Source organism: Electrona antarctica (genome assembly GCF_951216825.1).
Source record: "Electrona antarctica genome assembly, chromosome: 16".
NCBI classification, from domain to species: domain Eukaryota; kingdom Metazoa; phylum Chordata; class Actinopteri; order Myctophiformes; family Myctophidae; genus Electrona; species Electrona antarctica.
Genome location: NC_136797.1, coordinates 24308413 through 24332734, shown reverse-complemented (window position 1 = coordinate 24332734; position 24322 = coordinate 24308413). Strand labels below are relative to the sequence as shown.

General features: G+C 41.6%; 1 protein-coding gene across 1 annotated transcript; it reads right to left on the bottom strand.

Annotated features, from left to right (window-relative positions):
* Positions 1–571: 571 nt before the first annotated feature.
* On the bottom strand, positions 572–23302 carry LOC306939678 (calsenilin-like). The gene is made up of 9 exons (XM_079524337.1): positions 23218–23302; positions 16711–16906; positions 7731–7855; positions 6687–6756; positions 6186–6256; positions 5372–5479; positions 4435–4539; positions 3148–3210; positions 572–2159 (listed from the first exon to the last, which is right to left on the bottom strand). Exons 1-9 carry the CDS (start codon positions 23221–23223, stop codon positions 2112–2114), a joined length of 792 nt encoding a protein of 263 aa, XP_079380463.1. The 5' UTR covers positions 23224–23302; the 3' UTR covers positions 572–2111.
* Positions 23303–24322: the final 1020 nt, after the last annotated feature.

The window sequence follows — 24322 nt, the reverse complement described above, 5'->3', positions numbered from 1 at the left end:
TTATCACACATAATGCTGTGTTGTTCATTTGACCCAAACGTCTAGCGAGTGAAATGAACTAAAATATTGCAGTGTTAAGTATTACCAACTGTTATGACCCAGCCTGGGGGTCACCAGGTGTAACACAAACATATGGATTCCCTCCTTCCCAGTGATTTATTGTAGGATTGACAACAATTTAAAAGTAGTAGTAGTACTTTTCCATAAAAGTACTACTAATCAAAATAAAGTCCTAGACTTATTAACAAACTACAGAAAATACCACCCCTACAGTACCAAGGCTAGTGTACAGTGTACACTAAACCATGTTTAACACAAATCCAATCTGGGAAGCGGGAACCCACTGGAAAAGAAAGTGGTAAAAACAGCACCCTCTGCCGTTTGTTTTCCTGCTCTGAATCTGTTCTTGAAAGATTAACACAAATCTAAAACCCTGGTAAAAAAACATGGAGGTTTGACAAGCATCCCAGTATAGTTGTTTCAACTCCTGCCGTAATTCTTGACACGTAAAGAATATTTGTTCCCTAAACATCATAATATTAACGACACTGTAATATTAATGACACTGTAATTATTTATAGGCATTTATTTCATTACGTCTAAATCAATCAAATAAATAATTACATTTTCAGCATCACAAACGTGTGCATATCAGTCTTGCACTGGAGTATGTAGAAACAAATTTGTTTTCTTTACAGTATATTACAGTTAGAATGTATTGATTGATTGAATACTTCACTAACACAATCATTAACAGGACAGGTGGTACAGTAAAAGGTTATGCTAAAAGTACACAGAAATCCCCGCAGGGGCTTGTTTCCATTGTGGTCCATTGTACTCAATTCATCAATACATACTGTACACCCAATGTGTGAATGAATGGACCATTGTAAAGCGCTTTGAGCACTTGGAAAAGCGCTATAAAAATGCAATTCATCACATACAATACAAATACAATACAAAACATTTTGGAATAATGCTCAGTAGAATCATAAGGTATATTTACAGAGGAAGGAGGAGTGAGGGCGGGGGGGGGGGGGCAGCGGATTCTACTATCAGGATGTTCAAAGAGTTAAACTATGTCGTTCACTTGTATTTTGAGGACAGGAATTATTTTTAGGTTAGTTTTGAGTTTGAGTAGGGAGGCAAGAACCTTTAGTTTAGAGCATGTGTGAGCTGCATTTTGGGAGAACAAGGTAAGATTATCTCCTTCTGGTGTTGAATATAGAGAAGTAGTTTGACAGGAATCTTGGCCACTAATTCTTTGAGTATTTAAGACCAAATCCACTGACAAATGTTGCACTCTGTCTTCTACCTTGAGCCAAACCAGACTAGTAAAGTCAGCTGGAGGTAGGAGGTTAGTCCTGGGGGAGATAGGCCTCTCCAGAGTCAGACCTCTCAAAACAAGAGAGGTCTGCTTTGTTGTTTTTAGCAAGCAGTCGAAATTACATTGAATGAGGGATCCAACTGGAGTCCTCATTGCATTCTTGTTGACAAAAGACTCGAGAGGAGATCCTGACCAAAAATCTTGTTCTTCGGTTGACTTTAATAATCCCCTTTGGCTTTGATGCAATGTTTTCACTGGAACGTTTGTTATACAAAATACAACTAAAATAGGTTTACCTCTTGTTCATTACTTGTGATTACATGGTCAACAACTGTGACCGAAGTCTTCAGACTCAATGAGGTTTACAATTACATTAGACCCAAAAATAAAGGATTCCGTTTTCCCAGGTGTAATGACTGTTTGTTATCAGAGAGCCAAGTGTGGATATTGTTGAGCTCAGAGATGAGGGCATTTTCAACATGCAATTTGTTCAATTCAAACAGTACCTCGATACATTTCAAAATTACATTAAATTGCAATTCATGTGGTTTACATGGCATGCTTAAAGTGTCAGACAAACATGCATGCATGATCATGATCCCTTGATTTGTGGACACGAAGGACAGACTGCCATGCATTCCTTCTAAATGTGATTTGGACTTCTCTCAACAAAACAATGGTGTTTTTATAATTGTCACGTGAACTCAAGGTTATTTACCAATCAGATGAAGAAGTCTACAACTGGAAGTAATACAAATCTTTACTCTATTCCTTTCCTTAGTCTCTAGATGACATTCTCAAACAGCTGCATGGAGGCCATTATGTTTTCATCCTGGGGGAAAAAAATAGGAAATCAGAATCACTACGGCTCTGTAGTAACCTGACTCCGCCAGATGGGGCAGCAGAGAGTACACTGGGTTCCCCCCAGTCCTGGGGAACCCAGTGTACTCTCTGCTGCCCCATCTGGCGGAGTCAGGTTAGCTCTGTAGTGCAGTAAGCCAAAATGTCACTGTGCAAATGCACTTTACTAATATGACATTCAATTATTGATCCCTTTATACTGTATAGATAATACAAATGAAATAAAAATGGTCTAAGATTATTTTTAGTTCATTCAACGCATCCTTTTAATCATACTGGTTATCGTACACACAGCGCCAGGCAGCTGTCATATAGAGTTCAGTTCCACACAAAATAAACCTCTCCTCAGTTCTGCCAAAGCTAGCATGATGCTACATAGTTTCATATTTCATTTGAGTAGTCATTTTAAAACAATGTTAGTTTTCTTTCCAATGAACAAGGATTGTGGAATTATCCCCCATTATTTGCATTCAACTGTACTGTAGTAGATGGCAGACTGACACATTATATGTGTCCAGCATGGAGAAAAGGATGGTTGGCTGAAAATATATGGAGCACTTTTTTCAACCATATCTCCTTCTCTTTATCGGTAAGAGTAATGATCTATGTATACATGACTCACACTGTATGACTCAAGTCATACTAATTCTGATTATTGTAGGCTCAGACAGCAGAGAACCATGTTCAGAACAGAAACAATGCCAGCATTGAAGGGAATCAAATGTTTTTGACATTGATCAACACAATTAATGTCACAAATGGACAACATATTTCTATTCGACAGTGGACTATTCTTTTCAGATACCTTTATATTTACATGGATGTGTCAATGTCTTTGAAAGAACAACTTTTTTAAGTAGAATTACATGTTTGATAAATATTGTAAGTAAATCAATGGTGTCACAAAACCTCTATAACACTTATCCAAGAACCAAGAAATGAATGAATAATGTGATTACCTTCTGACAGGTCTCTATGAATTCATCAAGTGTCACCACTCCATCTCTGTTCCGATCCATCTTCTGAAAAAGGTTATAATACAGTAGTTATAATTGTACCATATATTTGTTTTGTCATTACACAAGGTTATCCAATCAAGGGCCGGCGTTATGCACCACCCATCTTGGGCTTGGGAGCATAACCCCGGCCCATCGACAGGCTTGCACTAATCTCTCAAGAACCGATTCCGAGCTGCGCTACTGAATCTGTCGGCAGGGGCATTCAGAAAGTGTATACATTGTTGTTATATTAGCGGGAATGAAAACATAGGCGCCCCGCCGGAAGAGGAGTGCCTAAGGCGGAGCAAACAGGCAACATCCTGCTATACACATTCTGTTTGATGCTGCCCCCAGAGGCAACATCCTGCTATACACATTCTGTTTGACGCTGCCCCCAGAGGCAACATCCTGCTATACACATTCTGTTTGATGCTGCCCCCAGAGGAAACATCCTGCTATACACATTCTGTTTGACGCTGCCCCCAGAGGGAACATCCTGCTATACACATTCTGTTTGACGCTGCCCCCAGAGGGAACATCCTGCTATACACATTCTGTTTGGTGCTGCCCCCAGAGGGAACATCCTGCTATACACATTCTGTTTGGCGCTGCCCCCAGAGGGAACATCCTGCTATACACATTCTGTTTGGTGCTGCCCCCAGAGGGAACATCCTGCTATACACATTTTGTTTGGCGCTGCCCCCAGAGGAAACATCCTGCTATACACATTCTGTTTGACGCTGCCCCCAGAGGAAACATCCTGCTATACACATTCTGTTTGACGCTGCCCCCAGAGGAAACATCCTGCTATACACATTCTGTTTGGCGCTGCCCCCAGAGGAAAATTCTAAGGAAAACAGGGCGCTGTTTTTCCTCTTTTTCTGCTGATGGGTTCACACATTGGGCTTGCACTAACTGGTCAGCTGCCGTATTAGCCCTAGGGAAGTTATGGCAGGTAATCAATCTGTAATGTGTGTCACAGTGTGTGTGTGTGTGTGCGTGTGCGCGTGTGCGTGTGTGTGTGTGTGTGTGTGCGTGCGTGCGTGCGTGCGTGCGTGTGCACGCACATATGCCATATTTAGAATGTTTTTAAATGCGCTGATTGAGTCAATCTGTTTATACAGAGCCTACTGAAGTCATGGGACATTCAGCACAATTACAACAATGACATTTGCAATGCCAGATTGCAGATTCCTATGAAGATGTATAATGAAATGAAAATGCCTTGCATTAGATTGGGTAGCCTACCTGGAAGAATGCTTCCACGTGGTCAAAGGGGGTGTCATCTCGTAGACCTGGTAATGTATACCTGCCCATCATGTCATAAATGGATGTCATTATTGCCAACATGTCCTATGAGAAAGAAATGAGAGACATTAGAGAGAAGGTAATTCACACAGATTCTTCCACAATGAACCGCCCAGGTCATAAAACAACAGGTACTACTACTGCAAATACAACTTTATAGTGACTTTCCTTTTCATATCAGTGTTTTGTAAGTCCACAGATGAATACAGCAAGTCAGCAAGTTTTTTTAAGTGGTGCAACCACTTCCTTAAGTGACTATGTGTGTGCCTGGGTGGGTGGCTGGCTGGGTGCGTCTGAGCACGAAAACAGCATGGTTGTTTTTCACCACCTGTGCGCAACCTAACACACACACAAACACACGCACCATCCCCCCCCCCCTCCCCCGGGGACCCCCACACGGAGTTGCACCACTTACTTCACACGGGTGTGATTTTTTATCCGTGGCTTGCTAGAACATGGTATAGTAAAGTGGCAAATGTACTGACGAGGATTTACAGAAGATACCAATTGCCCATGTGAAACAGGCTGAGGCTGAGAGGTTGTACGGGCAGCCTGAAGACTGTGAATGTAGGTAGAGAATGGCTGCACCTAGCAAGGGCTGGATGCAGGCCGGGCTTGTGACAATTAATGTTGGATATCTGCTGTATATTATATTATGAGTCATGTCTCCTGCTGTTCCCTGCCTTGCCTTGTACTGTCTGAAAAATGCTGTATTTTTTGTCAAGCTGTTTTTCTTTGATTTCTTTTATTGTCTCTGTTTTTGTTATGTATTTTTGTTTTCTTGCATTCACATTTATGTTTGATTTCTGTTTCATTGTTCTGTTTCATTTTTTGAAATAAATAAAGAAATAAAATTAAAAAAAAAGAATGGCTGCACCTCTTTGGTAATGTAGCCGTCCTTGTCGATGTCATATAGGTTGAAGGCCCATCGAAGTTTCTCTGTGACAGAACCTCGTAGCAGCACAGATAGTCCTATCACAAAGTCCTATAAAAAGAATGGCCATCAGTTAGGACTAACTGGCATATTACTCTCAATGAGAAATATTCGCTACAAATAACATCAAAATCCCCGACAGCCCCTGCCAATACTTACTTGGACGGTGTGTGTTTAACAGAGACTTGTACAAAATCAGTTATTGTTGTTATTCTGCACCAACTGGTGGACAAATCGTTGGAAGGGTTGGAGGGTAGGGGGATAAAGGCACTAAACTAATTGTAAAAACAAATTAATCTGCTCCAAATGTTTCACATTGGTATAGCTCCACCATGTTTTGCTAAACATTAAAGATTCCTACAGAATATCTCTATAGTCATGTGATTTTTCATATTCCATCCTAGTGGCTATGATTGGCTTCCAACGTTTGCAGGCGTGGCCCGTTTTGAACAAAATGCCTCAAATCATGAACAGCGTCCGATTGCTTTGAAACTTGCACGCACATTCACACTAGGGAGTCGGGACTAGGCCCACCCTCCTTTTTTTCTTCTTCCTCAAATTCACCTGTAAACCAGTGATGTGATAAAGTTTCACAATACGAAACAATAAGTATGTTACCTCGCCTGGGCCATGGCTCAATGGTCACTCCCCCTATCTCTCTCCCCATTTCCTGTCAGCCTACTGTCTGTCCCTCCATAAAATATATAAAATAAAGGCGAAAGCCACAAAAAAACATTAAAATAAATAAGTATGTTACCTCGAACCGGATTGAGCCGCATCTATCCATGTCAAAGGCATTGAACAAGAAATGTGCATATGTGGTAGCGTCTGTGGACAGAACACAGAATTACATTAATATACACATTTCTCTTTTCTAGGATGGCAGGGGAAGACTTACATAAATAATGATATAAGTGTCCTCGTGTTCGGAATCATCCAATAACATTGTTTTTTTTTTCATTATGACCTCGTGTTCAGAGTCATGCAAACATGCTCCTTTTCATTTTGGTTGTAATGGCAGACACAAATATGATTGGTTGACGCCTAATATACGAGTACACTATGTTAGACCAAGTGTTCGGCATTTAAATAAATAACAATGGTAGTCCTACGGTATGCCAGACGGGTGGTACCATATATACAAGCAAGCAATAGTTTGAACTGGAAAAATTGGAACTAAATGAGCTGGATAAAATAAGATCAGCTAAACCCCATCCATGTTTAAATAATCAAAGAAATGGGGCTGCCAGTTACATACCGCCTTGGGGAAAGAACTGCGCGTAAATGGTCTTGAATGTCTCTTCATCCACCAGCCCACTTGGACATTCCTGTTGAAATGTAAAATGGAACAATTACTAATAATTTCTAATTGGGATTCTGAAATTCATAGAAGAAGGTTACTCTTCATGTGACCACCGCGCTCCGACTGTAGGTGCGCTACCCGTTAAAACATATCAAAACACACCAAGACTTCAGTTCAAAATATTTATTGCATTTTTGAACAGGGACAAACGTTTCGGCTATCCAGGCTACTTTATTACACAGTCCCAATCTGTGATTACCCAACCGGGTGTGATGTGAGGTGATTAGCGGTGATTTTGTGCACTTGCACCATGTCACCACTCCTTTAAAAGGAACCTACATGCAGTCACTCTCCACACTGATGAAGGCTGGATAGCCGAAACGTTTGTCCCTGTTCAAAAGTGCAATAAATATTTTGAACTGAAGTCTTGGTGTGTTTTGATATGTTTTGAACGGGTAGCGCACATACAGTCGGAGCGCGGTGGTCACATGAAGAGTAACCCTCTTCTATGAACATTGAACATCATGGAGACCCATAGATCTCCATATATGGATCTGCCCTCATGACATCACGTGATATCAATTATATGTCAGTATTGCGATAATAACCTGCGGGCCGCATTAAGTGATGGTGGGGGCCACATGTGGCTCCCGGGCCGCCAGTTGCCCATGTATGGACTAGACCGCGACGGAGGCCCGCCGTCTCAAGCGAACTTGAGCCACGTGTGACACCACCGAGCGAGCTGAAGCGAGTGATTTTCCGTGTTTGTTTTTTTTTCTTAAATTCTTATCCCACGATTTTGTGGGAGGTCGGGGTTCGATCCCTGGCCTGGTCATACCAAAGACTGTAAAAATGGGACCCAATGCCTCCCTGCTTGACACTCACAGCTCACCGCTCCTTGGCTGCGGCTCACCGCTCCAAGAGATGGGTCAAATGCGGAGAACAAATTTCACTGCGGTAACGTGTGTGACAAATCGTACGACTTTGACTTTGACTTACATTTTTGAAGCCTCTGTAAAGGGACTGCAGCTCCTTCTTGGTGAACTGGGTCTGGGCTTGGAGCTGCTCTAAGCCTTCGGGTTGGTGGCGCACCATTGATAGTTCCAGCTCACTGTCGATGGTGTCTGTTGAGAGGGAAATGGAGAGGGGAGAGGTAGGGACAGAGACGTGAGGGAATGGAGGAGGAAAGAGCAGTATGAAAATAAGACAAAAAAAAAGAAAGAAAGAAAAAGGAAAGAACGGTAAAAAAAAAAGGAAGAGTGAGTACAACAAGGCCAGGCCAAGAAAGATGGGAAGGGAAGCACGGAACATTTGTTAAAGGATTGTGAACTAAATGATCGGTCAGAGGTGTAGGTTGTAGGTGTATCTGTGGGTTCAAGGTAGGAAATAGGCTACATAGGTTTGGGAGAAACAAGGATATTTAGAATTTCACACAAAATAATATAATATGTTTAAAGGACCACTTCACCACTTTTCAACCTATCTTCATATAATAGGTCCTCACTGATAATCGTGATAAAATGGCACTATTTCTTTCTATTCAGTCTGTGTCTAATAGGAGGGCTGTGGGCAGTTCAGAGACCCGTCCACCAGTGACATCATCGATGGGGAATCCAAGCTAATAGAAACTGCAGGCTTTCTATTCCTGAAAAGATGCAATGCGAAAATGGAAGCCATTGTTCTCACGATAATACAAATCTAAAAATGTTTGTAAAAAAAATCGTGTTTAAAAAAAAATCTGCCCAACGATGATGTCACTGGTGGACGGGTTTCTGAACTGCCCACAGCCCTCGTATGAGACACAGACCGAGTAGAGAAAAATGGTGCCATTTTATCATGATTATTAGTGAGGACCTATTATATGAAGATAGGTTGAAAAGTGCTCCTTTAACAAGTGAGAAAGGAGTGAGTAAAGGTGCAGCAATCGTGAGGTCAACTGTGACAAATAAACCACTTAAAACAGAGAGTGAGGTCCGAAACAAAAGACATGGCAATGGCATAAACAAACTGAAAACTTTAGAATGGGTCACATGTAGGATTACTCACCATCTTTACAAGAACAGAAGACAGACAGATGTGAGAAAGACAAGGGAGAGATTCAAGGGGGAGTTGAACAAATTCAGGAACAGTTAATACTTGAAATGTACAGAAGTAAACGCTTGTCTTCTATTATCTAGCCCTTGACCATGCAATTGTCTTACATGCACTTTCATTAAATCAAGAACACAATCAAGCATTGTTCTTATTCTCCTTATTTCTAAGATTCCTTTTGTAGCTTACCTTCTGAATTGGTTACCTTCTGAAACTGTTTGAGCACAAAAACAAATATGCTAAACACCATAACAATGGCAATCACATCCATGCCCTCCATGCCCTCCTCCATGGCTCCAAGATGCTTCTTAATGCTAATCTTTTGTTCTAGAAATCGATGACGTCTCTTTGGTGTCTGTGCCTAGACTGTGCTATACATTACAAATGTATATACTGTATCAGCCTTTAAATACCATCAGCTATTGCCACTCACATCACAGCCTCTGCTACATCCTTTTTATGAGTTTTCTATTAGCATCTACAATTATGTTCCATATAGGTCACTTAACTTAAACTCCTGACTCAAACTTTAACCACTTATCTGGCCCATTAGCAAAAACCTAACTGTGAAAGCATCCTTCTTCAAGGAAATGGGTCCAAAAGTCCACAATGTCCTATTGTTGATAACCGGCAAATTCATAAAGATACAGTCTTAATTCCCCAAAGTTATCCAAAGACATTAGTCTTAGCAAGCATTCCATCTCTGTCGCTGGCTGGATCCGCTGCATATCACCTTCTGGGACCCCTACCTTTTACAATCTGTCCGTCAACTGCAGCCACCCACCCGGCTCCGCCTCCAATCTCCCAATGTTATTATTCATATATTTGTATTTTCTTCTCTCTCCGTCGCTGCTTGATTTAGGCAGGCTATATATACAGAATGTATTTTATTTGACTAAAAGTCTCTGAATGATGGTCTAAGCATTCCTTATTATGTCCAGTCATGTGAAGGATTAACCCATTTAGGCCTGACATCGAATAAAAAAAAAAAGTCTTCTAAATCCTGACAGTTTTATTAAAACCCCATGTTTCTGTCAGTTGTTCTCAAATATATTCATGCCAAGGAACCCCACATTTATATGACATTGGCCGCTGACCCCCATCTGAAAATATGTAGTTCCAGGGACCCTCTCAGTAGCAAAGATTTGAGTTAAAAACTCGCTCTGAAAGAACATATAGATTATTAAAAAATAGCAGACCTACAAGCTCTTAGCGCGCCACCCTATGAGCTTGTAGATCTGCTATTTTTCAATAGCTAAATTATAACATAATGTTTAAAACACCAAAAGGGGTTCCCGCCCAAAAAGGATTAAAGCTATATAACCAAGCATTGATCTTCATCTGCTGATGGCCTGAATATTATGAACAGCACTTAGTGAAGGAGCCTGTACTGCCCTGCCCTGCGTAGTGCTGCTGCTGCTCGTCTCCTGCATGGATCCTTCACAGAATACCGTATACAGTCAGATGGACTCACTCAGAGCAGATATGAATGTGGCAAACCAGCTTTTATATATCTCTGCTTATTAACTTGTCACATTGTGGTTTAGAATAAATAAACACCAAATGCATTATACCAGTAATGCACAGGAAGTGTGATAGATTGAACTGCTGCTGTGTATCGATTGTGTCGTTTAAAAACAATGCAGTACGTATTTTATTGTACTTGTATTGTAGCGTTGTAGCAGAGAAAGAACGTTTTTTCTTGTCCCTGTCGAATGAACCCAATGTTCGGATGTCAGTGGCGTTTTGTATCGCTACAATGAAAGACAAGTAGACTACACAAGAAGAGGAGTAATAGTTCACAAGTGATGACACTGCACAACATAATGGATTAAGCAGGAAAGGTGGTGTGGTGGGGGGGGTAAATCAATTGTTGAGAGGTAAAATCCTGGTCTTAGAATGGGAACGGTGGAGAGCCAGAAATGCATTCCAGCAGACAAGAGGATGTAGCCTACCTCTTCATGAGACAACTCCACGTGGACTTGTCCCTAATGTCAAACTACTAAACAAATAACAAATAAAGTATATTTTAACTTTGCAGGTAGTGTATAAAAGTTGTAGTTACTTGACTTGGTAGAATAGTATATTTTATAGTATACCGTAGTTACAATACTATAAAACTGACTTGGAATAATGTAAAATAGAAAAGTTGTTAATCACCACTGTTTCATTCTCATTTATGGAATACAAAATTAATGATTAATGGTGTTGTACATAATAATTATTTAACAACAATCCTGTTACTGTGATAGATTTCCCAACAATGCATCTAACAATAACAAGGCGTCATTAACAGGATGTGTAGGTTTTTCTATTAAACAAAAGTTATTTTTGATATAATCTTTCACAAAAATCTGTCACCATTAAACACAATTACTATACTATGCACGTCACGACTGCACGCGTGTCAGCCCCCAACACGCAAAATACGTTAAATGTACTGGAAACGTATCGGAAATGTAGGCCTATGTATTTTATGTATTTTATGAATACCGTTTCTCATGTATATTTAACAAAAGTGTTTATTTTTCATGCTACTCTACTACTAGAACCTACTAATGTAACATTACATTGTGGTGTAATGTGCCCTAAGTGCTGATCTATCCTTGTTCTGCTATTAAATACTAAAGACTTAACCCATTTTGGGCGGGAACCCCTTTTGGTGTTTTAAACATTATGTTGTAATAGCTATTGAAAAATAGCAGATCTACAAGCTCATAGCGCGCCACCGAGTGGCGCGCTATGAACTTGTAGGTCTGCTATTTTGGAAAACATTTTTTTTTAATTTCAACGTCAGGCCTGAATGGGTTAAGTACAAAGCTGCAGACGGTGCAATCATCAATCTCGCGAGTCACCATCAACGTTTAACAACTGTGGTAAGAGGAACATTATAGAACAGAGTCCCAGACTATCAATCAATCAAAAAGCACAGGAGTTCTCACCATCAATTAAACACTTATTTTCTGCCTCTTTAGTTTCCAATATTCTGCATTAGGTTATATTCCAAGATATGAACCAACAGTATATGTGGCAATAATGAAATGCTAGGACAATCATATCATTATTTGTTTGGCATCTCACCAGCATAGGCCAAATATAATCTACAGAGTTTCCAGAAAACGCGTGTTTCGTGTATTATTTTCATGTATGCTTATCAGAAAGGAGAGAAAAAAGCTACTTTTCTAAAGATGCATATCACCTAGAAAAGGGGTCTAATAATGGCAATGTGATAACGTGAGTTTAGCAGTCTGAGATGAGTGAGTGACTATTATTGAGTGGTGCAACCACTCCAAGGAACAGCAATGTCCGTGACTATGTTACTATGTTACTATGTTTAGAGTACCAGTAGGGGCAAAAGTGGCGCTGTTGAGCCAGAAACAGAGAGAGAGATAGTGCTGCACTGTTGCCTGCTAATGAGAGAGAGAGAGAGAGAGAGAGAGAGAGAGAGAGAGAGAGGCAGGGGGAGAGGGGAGTTGCACCACTCAGTTCACACGGGTGTGATTTTTTCCCGTTACTTATGACTTTCACTCCTATAGTACATTTCACGGACAAATATTGTACTTTTGACTCCACTATATTTCTAAGAATGGAAAAACTACATTTTGAATTTACCACTTTACCCCATTTCAAATATAGTGAAAATAACTGATCTACAAGCATACTTCATTGTCCTCCAGGGGTCAAACACTAGGCTTCCTCCTTTTTCCCCCTCTACCCAAATATCTTAGCCAAAAACAGCCAATGTACAAGCTCGCGCTGTGCCTCGGTGTGAGCTTGCAAATCGGATATTTTCACGGAATGTCTGCCTATGGAATAAGGAGGACGGTAGGCTTTGTGTGGTTAAGGAACTGCACAGTCAGCGATACAGCAATGGTCAAATGACCGGATATTTCGACTTCTGAATTACAGCTAACGTGAGAGAGATGCGACTGGCACTTAGCTGCCCACTAAAGCTGTATAGATGCAGCAGTGTCACCTGGGCAAGCATCTCGTGTGGGCACGGCTTCCTCCATCGTACCACGCACCACCACCTGCACTCTTAATTGATGCTTTGATCTCAACTCTATTTAGTATTCATTGCAGCAATAAAGAAGGCATTGATTTACAAACATTACAATATGAATCATTAGTGTACCGAACGATATAGGGTAATAATTCATATAGTATTGTATGTCTTAATAAGAATACAATAAAGACTGTCTCTTCAATACAGACAGACCGACTTCCAGGTTCCAATTACAGGAGAAACAGAGCTTGGCTTTGCTCTTGGAGAGGTCTGCTATGCTATGTGCAGTTCCTGTAGTATTTGTATACAACTATCAACCCAAACGTGAATGTGATTATTTTGGTGATTATCTCCTTATATTATCTCCTTGTATTATTAGTTTAAGCATGTACTGTACTGTACTGTACTGTACTGTACTGTACTGTACTGTACTGTACTGTACTGTACTGTACTGTACTGTACGCTTATTCACAGCATGGCTCTCATCTTGTGTGTTTGCTGCCACAACATTAACAATACATGTTTGCGACCCCCCCCCCCGCTTGATCCTGCCAGTAGCATATGCTTGTCTCAAAGATTAAGCCATGCATGTCTAAGTACAAACGGCTTGTACAGTGAAACCGCAACACATATTCATACATGTCTCATAAACCTCACAGTGACGTCATTTTGGTAAATGGTAAAATGGTAAATGGTGCATTTATATAGCGCCTTTATCCAAGGCGCTTTACATAGATACATTCACCCATTCACACACACATTCATACACCGATTGCGGCGGAAGCCACGCAAGGTACCAACCAGCACATCGGGAGCAATTTGGGGTTCAGTGTCTTGCCCAAGGACACTTCGACATGTAGACAGGAGGAGCCGGGATTCGAACCGCCGACCCATGGATCATTGGACGACCTGCTCTACCTCCTGAGCCACAGTCGCACATTTTGAACTTCAATGAACCATGCCTTACTGCACTGAAACCATTTCAGCAAAAAAGATAAAAGCAATGATTAAGCTATATAATGTTTGACAATGTGTTTATTCTAACTACTAAATGGTTATCGTTTGTGGAATGCACCATGTGCAATGGAACGCCTACATGGGAAATGTACTTTTGAAATATGACACATAATCCGAAACTCTTCATTTACTTACTTCTTCTTTCGAAACTAAACGAAAACAAAACAAACTGCATGTGGGATTATTCAAATAATTCACAGACGACCGCCCCTGTCCTTACGGTGCCACAAGGAAGTAATTACAAATGGTTACCAAGTAGATAAACTGACAATGGAAAACCTACAACTGAAAACTGGTGTTCCTTGAACATAGGTAGACCCTCATTCATTGACTGTGTTTTATGCATATTTTCAGAATTATTATTATTAGTAGTAGTAGTATTAGCTGCATTTATTTTCACATACCGTAATTTCTATTTAGCTCAATTCTACTACCAAATACTATATTAATATTATCCTCCCCAAGTTCACAAAAAAGTATGCTTATGTCCTCACACGAGAATGTTTCTAATTATCTGCCTACAGATAATTACTGCTGCAGAAAAACATACAGTAACAGTAATGTTTAAGAACCAGCAGGTGGCGATCTCTGCTGTGCAATATTCTGGACATGGTGGGGAGTGATGCAATTACACCAAAACCTGACAACTCTGTTAGACTAATGAATTCTTATGATCCTATTATAACGTCATATCCTTTGAGTACAATACAGAGAGAATATGGTGCAGCGTTAAATGGTAACTTTGATTTATTTTATTTGCCCCCCATTTATTTTAGTTTTATACATAAATAAGCAATGTCCATTTTGAGAGATGCTCATTGAGATCAATAGTCTATACTGTAAAAGCCTCAGGGCTGAAAGATATACAAACTTCCCTGATGCTTCTAAACATTGGGTTAAATTAGGGATGAGGCGAATTACTGTACTGACACTGTATTGCACATGACTTACCAGGAATATTCGCACATTTTCCCATTCAGGCGCATTTGAAGACTGTAAACAAACATGGGTAGGAATCTCTCTAGGGCACTACAGCGGAGGTGACCATCTGTCCTCTACAGACCATGGAGGAAAATAGCAATCTCCCTCTCACCCCACTTATTCTGTGGTCATATGGCTACAAAAATAGCCGATCTACAAGCCCATAACGTGTCGCCATGCAACGTGTTGTGAGCTTGAAGATCTGCCTGCTATGTATATATATGTGAGCTTGTAGATCTGTAATTTCTGCAATGTTTTTAAACATTTAGGCTACAAATAAATAAATAAATATCCCACTTCCAAAATAGATAGACGCCAGATTGAAAGTGGCTCAAGCATGGGCAACAAATGTATAAATGGTACATTTGATGTTAACGACAACATCATTGTATAGATTCAAGGCATTAATGCCTTTGATGCTTGGCTAAATTGAGCTATGAGGGTTTCTCCAGCCTGCAGGCAAATGCATGCGTACATCACAGTCTGTCTTGCACTGTCTGCATGGACAAGAGCGCAATGTCAATAATTTAGATAAACCAAGAAAGCAGGGGAATACCAGGGGTATAGTCAGTCACAGACGATCTCCAGATGGCCCTGCACTTCTTAGTATGTGATACATGAAACATGCTAAAAGGATTTCAATAACTCCCATAATGGATAAGCTATTGTGTGTAAAGCAGTTGCCTGTGTTTTCAAAAATCAGACCCGTGTGAACTGAGTGGTGTAAGGTCTTATATAGACTGATCAGCTGTGGTCTGACGTAATGTCTGACGTAATGAAATCACACCCGTGTGAACTGGGTGACCATAGCAACCATGCTCATTTTTTGGTACGAACAGACAGACAGACAAACTAACAAAGCCAGTTGTAGGAGTGGTTTACACCACTCAATAACAAAGCCAGTTGTAGGAGTGGTTTACACCACTCAACAAGTAAAATATCCAGAATAGAACTAGTCTAACGCTGGAGGAGCATTACATAATACCATCATTCATTGTCTCTTGGAAGTCTCAGGAATTACATGTGGTGGCGGCAGCAGGGGCTGCAGGGGGAGGGCAAGAGAAATAAAGGGAGTGGGTGGATTACAGTGACAAGAGAGATGGTGACAGCGCAATTCTGAAAAGACCACGATGAACAGTGAACAATAAATAACTGAAGCAGACTTCAGAGAGGTGAGAGAGATAGCAGCCTATGGGTTTCCGCTGATAGAATGATTAGTTGTTAAGCTGAAAAGTGACAAGACGCCGTGAACAGCCCACGGGGGAGAGGGGGAAAGAAATAAGATGGGAGCTTTAAATATAGTTGTAGACAGGGTAGATGCATTAGAATTCATGTATTCAGTAGCACAGGGGGATTGAAAGCCCTTCTTCTCTACTGTGGCTCTACCCGCCCCTCCGTCTTCAATTCCCACTTTCAGTTTGCTAGCACACCAAGACACAGAAAGCTCACTGCAGTCATACAGATTCTGTGAATAATACAAGTAAGGCGAACGCAGCCCGTAAATTGCAATAACAACAATTAGAATAAATTACGTACTTTAAGTTCTTTTTTTAGTGTGTGTATGTGTGCGTGCATGTGTTTTTTTTCTTTCTTTTTTTAAGTTTTCTTTAAGTTTTTTTTTGTACGTTAAGTTTTTTTTTAAGTTAAGTTTTTGTGTTTGTGTGTGTGTGTGTGTGTGTGTGTGTGTGTGTGTGTGTGATACAGTTGCGCCCTCTGGTGGCGGGCGGGTGGTGTTACAGCGTGACACACACAGACAGACAGACACACAGACATGTTCTGCTAGGTCTCATAGTTAGTGCTCACTGCATTCGCAACCACACAGTAGTGAGTCAATGTGCTCTGGTTAATGTACAGTACGTTATGTCCCTAGTTACTCCTTAGTACCTTCCCCCTGTGGCGTGGTGCTGTTGATGATCCACTTGACAAGGCAACAGTTCATCAGAGATTTGCGGGTAATCCGTGGCCTTTGCCACTTGGTCTCTTCTTCTTCTTCTTCTTCTTCTTCACTCTTACCCCCCGGGTTTGGATCCTTGCCGTTGGCATCGGGCATCAGGCCACCACCGACCGTTTTCCTATCAGCCTGGGGAAGAGATGAAGAATCATATAGGGTTGGCAATAAGGTCACCACAGATAGAGGGTATAGCACTTTTTTTTAAAGCGACCTGTAAAAAGAGTACGTCCCAGGCTCTCAAAAACGTATTCTTGAAGCTTGTGCTATGGCCTTAACATTCACAACATCTCAGCCCATTTGAACACCTATGGGAGAATGTAGAACGATGTGTTTGAGAGGCCTCCGAGTCCGCCCCACCATCATCAAAACACCCAATGATCGAATGGTGAAGAGTTCTTGTACCAGATTTGTACAACTATGCCAAGGTGCACTGAATGTTGCTTCTTCCTAATACCTTACTAAGACACGCTTATTTTTGTTTTGTCTTTTTATTTGTCAGCTGTCTGTACGACCTTAGAAAATGTACAGTAAATGGATTTTTGTGAGTGGGATACGAAGTAGAATATATAACTTCCTTCTCATACTGCTACCTATCAAGCCCTCACAAGGTCAAAGATATGTATGGCGACACATGAGGGTCAGATATCATGACATTATTACAGCAGGAATGTCTACAGCCCTGAGCAAGATATATATGAATATGAATGTCCAAGTACTAAACTTGCAAAGGGGATCACACAACCATATTTAATATCCGTCTGTTGTCATGAGTTATTTTAGTGTATATAGTGTGTGTATGGGGGGGGTGTATGCGTGTCTGTGTGTTTCTGTCTGCTGATGTGTATAGGGGAGTCCCCAGCTTCCTCATTGCAAATATGAAAGGATGCTACGGCTTACAGAGCATTGAGAAACTCACTCAATAATTCACACTCCTTAAAACACCATCAATAAAATATCAGAGGCCGCCACTATGGTGAAGATGACTTTTGGCCAACGTAAAAAGTGTAGCCCCTTGCATGTAGGCGCACGCACGCACGCACGCACGCACACACGCACGCACGCAGGCACACACACACACACACACACACACACACACACACACACACACACACACACACACACACACACACACACACACACACACACACACACACACACACACACACACACACACACACACACACACACACACACACACACACACACACACACACACACACACACACACACACACACACGAGATGCTTACAGAGCATCTCAAGAGCAGGTGATCTGCATGGGACCTGACATCGACAGTGTTGCATTATTAAAAAACAAGGCAGTCATGTGTACAATGTGGTTCGTACCACCCTATAATATATGTCCTCAGAAGCGCAGTCAGCGACCTCCATCCACTGATCGGCGCATGTGTCACACTTAAATGCACATGACGTGCGTGTGCGACTGTGCACATATGCATGCACGCAAACACATACTGTACACAGTACACGCACGCACGCCAAGATGACCAGTTGTACCAGCTCAGTTACATAAATAGGGTTACATTAGAGATACTGTAAACACCTGCTGTGGCGCTTGGGTGGCACACAGGGGTAACGTACCTGCTCACCACTGCCGAGTCTAGGGGTTTGAATATATACCGGCTTGGCCGAGTGTCTACATATGAACACAACATTGGCCTGTGTTCAGGGGAGGGAAGCCATGCGGGGAGGGTGATATGTGTCACTCCAGGTGGGATTGTTGAGCTGGTCTGGAGGAGTAGGACAGAGGCGCTATACGTCCTCCCGGTTGTGGCTCCTCACTCACAGGTGAGCCCATTACGGACGGTTCAACAACAGTGGCAACTGGCAAGCAGTGGGGAGGAATTAATTGGCATAATGAATTACTAAATTGGGAGGAAAAGGGCAAACAAATAATGAATGACTAAATTGGGAGAAAAAGGGCAAACAAATAATTAGGTACTCATTGGGAAAAAGAAACACCTGCTGCACCTTTGTCTGTTCTGTTTTAACAAACTACTAGCCTGGTAACCAGACAAATCTTCCATTAAGCTGTCATTCATTACTCCAATGACAATATAGTGTGCTATACATCACATCATCATTTTTTTGACCGCGGTCGAGATCATGGATTTCACAATGCCACGCATTGTCCTTCCCGGTCCTTCATTGCTATCCCCAGTTCCTGCTTACTGATGCACGTGTCCCTAGCGATGACATCAGAGAACAACAGACCTCTGGTCTGCTTTGAGGCAGGATTCCAGAGAAGAAGGGAAGATATAACCTCATTGTCAGCTCTGTAGCAGTGGCCAGCAAACTGTGTTCTTCTGGATTGGACTAGTGAAGAAACAAGGGGAAGGTTGCCGTATATTTAATTAGATTAGGTGGCTCTTCCAAGAGAGATTTTGTGCTCTCATTAGAAGGCGTGATGTGGTGTGCCATACACCTGGGCCTGTACAGAGGTCCAATCATGCCTGTGGGATGATTTGGGTAAAAACAAAATAGCAACTAACCCCTAACCCTACCCTAAAAAGGGAGAGGAAAAATGAATATATGCATACTGAAGTGGGCAATAGATGACGATAAGCACATACTGTATAAAGACAGAATGGAAACTCAGTTCCAACAATGTGAGACAACGTTGTCTTTAGGCTACTTTTTAATGACTTCAGATCAACATTTAAGACACCCTTTTAAGTGGCAGGTGGCACCACAGTCACACCCGCCAACCCTCAACCTCAATACTGGAGCCTCTCAGGGTTGCGTGCTGAGCCTTCTATTGTACACACACTCCAGTGACCATCATAAAGTTTTCAAAAGAAAAAAAAAAGACAGTAGTGGTGGAGAAATGTGCTCCACAGAGAGCCCCTTTTTAGTGGATGCACTGAAAGCTTAGCGCAGTTAGTGTGAGACTGTGAGTCATATACAGAGTTCTAACATGCTGTTAGAACTCTGTATGTCTTTCATATCCAGTCCCAGTGTAGGGAACTCTACACTGTACAACTTAATTATTCAAAGAAGAAACTGCGTGGTCCGGGCACCCTAGCTGGCTACAATGCCAGCCTGACAGCATGTTGTGGGTTCGAATCCCGACCCGATGACCTTTGCTGCGCATCACTCCCCATCTCACTCACTCCCCCCCCCCCCACACCTGTTAAGGAAATCTGTTTGGAGAGCACTCACACACACGCAGACCACTCTATTCAACACTCAATCAGTTGTCATGACAGACCATTCATATTCACTTTCAAACGATATATCCATACATAGCGCTTCACAATTGTTTTATGCTTTTGCTAGCAACGTCCATACTGACTCAACACAACTCAGTCAGATTTCAGCTTATATACATGTCCGACCCCCCCCCCCCCAGGGAGTAGGTGGGTCTTAACAGCTGAGACAATGGGAAGACCCTTCCCTCAGACCACAAGTCATAGGTCAAGTCATAAAAGATAATAATAGATAGTTAACAGCTTCTCATAGTTTAGTTTCCCATGGGTGAAATGATCTCCTTAAATGTATAACTCAGTGTATCCCACATTTCCTCGACACCCCCTCAAAAAAACATCTTACATCTAATCATTACTAAATTCACCGATCGCTGTCTGTCCTATTCCGGGTCACCAGTGAAATCATAGAGTATATAAAAGGATAGAGACTGAACTGGCGCGAAGCTCCGCCCCCCCCAGCTATTCATGTCAGTGGAAGTTGCTCAGTGGCGTTTTGAAGCACCCGGAAGACTGCCGGAAGTCCCTCCTCCGGACCTCAACTTTGAGGTCCGGGGTGACGTATGCAACCGAGCGCTCAATGTTAAAGCCCAGCTGCACGGGGTTTCCCGGTCATGAATCCACGGGTCCGCCTGTAGTCCCTCCTCCTACCACTAGGACCCAGACCTTCAACGTTGAATAGCGTCACTGGCCCCTTGAGTGAAATGCATGTTGTGACGGCTTCCGGGTCACCAGTGAAATGCATGTTGGGACGGACAGATTAATACTGGGACACACTTTTCCACGTAACAGACCCACACGGGGAAAACAACTCGGACGGGGCATGTTAACACACGCGCTGTTTCGACACCACACTGAACATCATTTGCTGTTCATATATTCAGAACGGGTAAGGACTAGTATTATATAATTATACAATCATCATACTATAATTCACTCAATGTCTGAATGAATGTCTGCCTGTCTGAAACACGTAGCTCCTCACTGCCTGCACCAATCGCTCCAACTTTTCACACAGGCATTGACCATTATATTACGGAGGTCTTAACGAAGCCCTTTTTTCAATTTAACAAATTATTGATTAATAATTAATTTATTAGTGCATTAAAATTACCCATCCACTTTTACATGGGACAATGCAAAAACTCACATCAATTATTTTTCTCTCAGAAACCATCGGAGCTCCGAGCTACAGTTACAACACTTGGAGGGGAGGTTCATAATAATTATTAAAATAAATGTAACAAATAATTTCATCATGGTGGCCCATGTTACATTTCGCCTCATGACTCTTGAACCGTAGGTCGTAAAATCAAAATTTCACTTTCCCTGGATTCCTTGGGTCATGACTATCCTGACGCCCATTTGCGTCAGGATAGATTTTCCGCCATTTTGACTTTTCTTCAAAACACACTTTTTGCTCTTCCACCTACAGCTTCTGTGCAAATCTTACAAAAAACGGTACACATGCAAATGCGGAATTTTAAAACGTTTATTGCAAAAACATGCTTTTTGGGGGATCCACTATGTTAATGTTTGCAATAGCGGAGCCTACATGCGCTATAGCGAGACAGGCCAATTCCCTCCCAATCAGTTACCTACACTGTACAACATTTGGTGTTCATATATTCAGAACGGGTAAGGTCTAGTTATAGTAATGTATTGGGCGAAATGAGTACCAATGTCAAATGCATTTATGTAACCTTGGGGTGGCGCTGTTGTTTATATAAGCGTCAAGTTCACGTGTATGGTGAGGGAGGATTGATCCGGCAGGGCAAATGGTTTTGACCGCAGGTATATTTGTCAGTGAAATATCCATTGTCTGTGTCTATTCTGATTATGGTTTATTTCTGAAATCACACAGATGCTGATGCTGTACTCACTGCATGGTGAAATAAATCTGTCAAACGCATGAAGAGCTGCCTGCCTGTGTGTGTGTTTCATCATTGGCGCTGCCTGACACACAGCGAACAGTACAGCATTAGATTAACAGCGCGTCAGCCAGGTCCAGCTACGGGATCAATTCCTCGAGAGATCCGTATAAGACGGAGGCTCTAATAACTATATTATACAATAGTAGGTTCGGGCATCTGGTTAGGATGCCTCTCGAGCGTCTCCCTAGGGAGGTCCTCGATGCATGTGACGCTGGAAGAAGAACTCGTCGCAGACCAAGGCAAGGAGGGTTTATTATATCTCCAATATCTGCCGGGACCGCCTTGGGATCCTAGAGAATGAAGTTACTAATGTTGCTCTGGAGAAAGAAGTCTGCTCTCTGGTGGAGCTGTTGCCCCCCGTGACCCGACTACGGATAAGCGGTTGAAGATGGATGGATGGATAGAAGACAGCGTACAAATGAACACAGCTCTGTGATTAATCTGTGATGTGAAGTGCTACAGTATTGCCAGTCAACAAAACTTATTTGATTGATAGATTCCTATATTGCAGTGGTTCCCAAACCTTTTCATGTCAAGGACCCCCAAATTGATACTCATCAGCCCGCGGACCCCCATTTGAAAACATATGCCAAGGACCCCCGCATCTAGCAGTGATTTTCAAGCATTTTCATTTTAAGGTGCCCCCGTTTGACCTGAATTAGGCTACGGTCCCCTATTTAATGGCATTTTTATCCTCTGGGACCCCAATGTATATTGTAAAATCAAAGTTAATTTAACTCTGAGAGTGTGTACAATCTCTGAGTTACAGACACATAAGGAACATTCATGCACAATGATTTGATTTAGTGAAATAAACATGCAATAGACATGCAAATCATGTTAAAAAAACGTTTTCCAGTAGGCTAGTAGATGTGGCGTCACGAATGTCACCAACAGACATCAATTAGGATAATTAATAATAAATATGATGCAGCCATGGAGGAACTTTGTGGGCAAAATATGACATGTCCTCAGAGCATGTCCTGCGTCTATCAATTGGGTCAGTATAACCTACAGCTGGCAGAAAACACACCACAACAAAGTGCCTATTGGGTGGTTAACGATACTGAATGAACTGAAGGACGATTTATAATGATGTTTTATTATTACTGCATGGTCGCGCACCTTAGAGTATATACTCTAAGTCGCGCACCCTCGCAGTCGCACTTGCTCAAACTAGAAGTTTTTTCTTGTCGTCAGCGCAAGGTAACATACATTATTGTGAATAAAATTACGCTGAAAACGTAAACAGAACTCGTTAATTGATTAATTTTATTTACCTGCATGATTGATGTCAAACCTGTCGTGCTGTCTTGCAGGAAATTGCTGCAGAGTGACTCCAGACGGTCTTCTCCCGAACGCTGTTCAAAGATTCTTTTCAGCTAGGATACATCATGCGAGAGAGAGAGAGAGAGAGAGGGAGAGAGAGCGAGCGAGAGCGAGAGCGGGGGGGGGGGGGGGGGGGGGGGGACCTAATAAATTAATTAACCTAAAGTATCATCATAAGAACAATAATGATGTGACAGACAGAAAGAATAAACCGTAGAGTGTAGCCTATATTTAAAATATATCAGCCTACTAGCCTACTAGAAAACAATGAAAAAAGGTAGCTATGGAATATACAAATTAACAAAGCAAAGCACATGTTATAAAATGTGTTTACTGCATGTCCAGCTTGCTAAATTAAGTATTAAAATGCATTCCTTTATGGTTCAATTTAATGAATCCCAATAAAATCCCCTTTTTGTCTAAGAAAATCATTACATTTGAATGATTTGATACAATGTATGCATCTATAACCATTTTAAAAATTGAAAGACATGAAAACGTATATACTGTATTGGGCCAAGACTATGAGTTTAGCTGCAGGCTGTGTACTTTTCTTTTTTCTTTTAGTCACTCACATATTTCATGCATTGATCATAATTATTGAAAATAACATTGATTTCCTTAGCACTGGTTGCAGGTCCATTCTGTACAGTAGCCTAGTAGGCTATACTACATCAGGGGTCAAGCTTCAAGGATTTCCTGTCTCATGCAAAATACAGCAGTGGTTCCCAAAGTGGGGTCCGGGGACCCCCAGTGGTACTCGAGGGAGTTCCAGGGGGGACCCAGCTAAATGATAATTTGGATCCAAATGGTCCCTTATGGGTCTGTAACTCAGAGAGTGTACAAATGGAACCAAATGGACCCTAACTTGTCCATTTGGTTCCATTTGTACACTCTGAGTTAAATTAGCATTGTTTTTTCAATATAAATTGGGGGCCCCAGAGATAGAAATGCTATAAAATGGGGGTCCGTAGACTAATGCATGTCAAACTGGGGGGTCCTTGAAATTAAACGGGTTAGAGCCATAAAAATCTTCTCTTATTGGGGTCCCTGGCA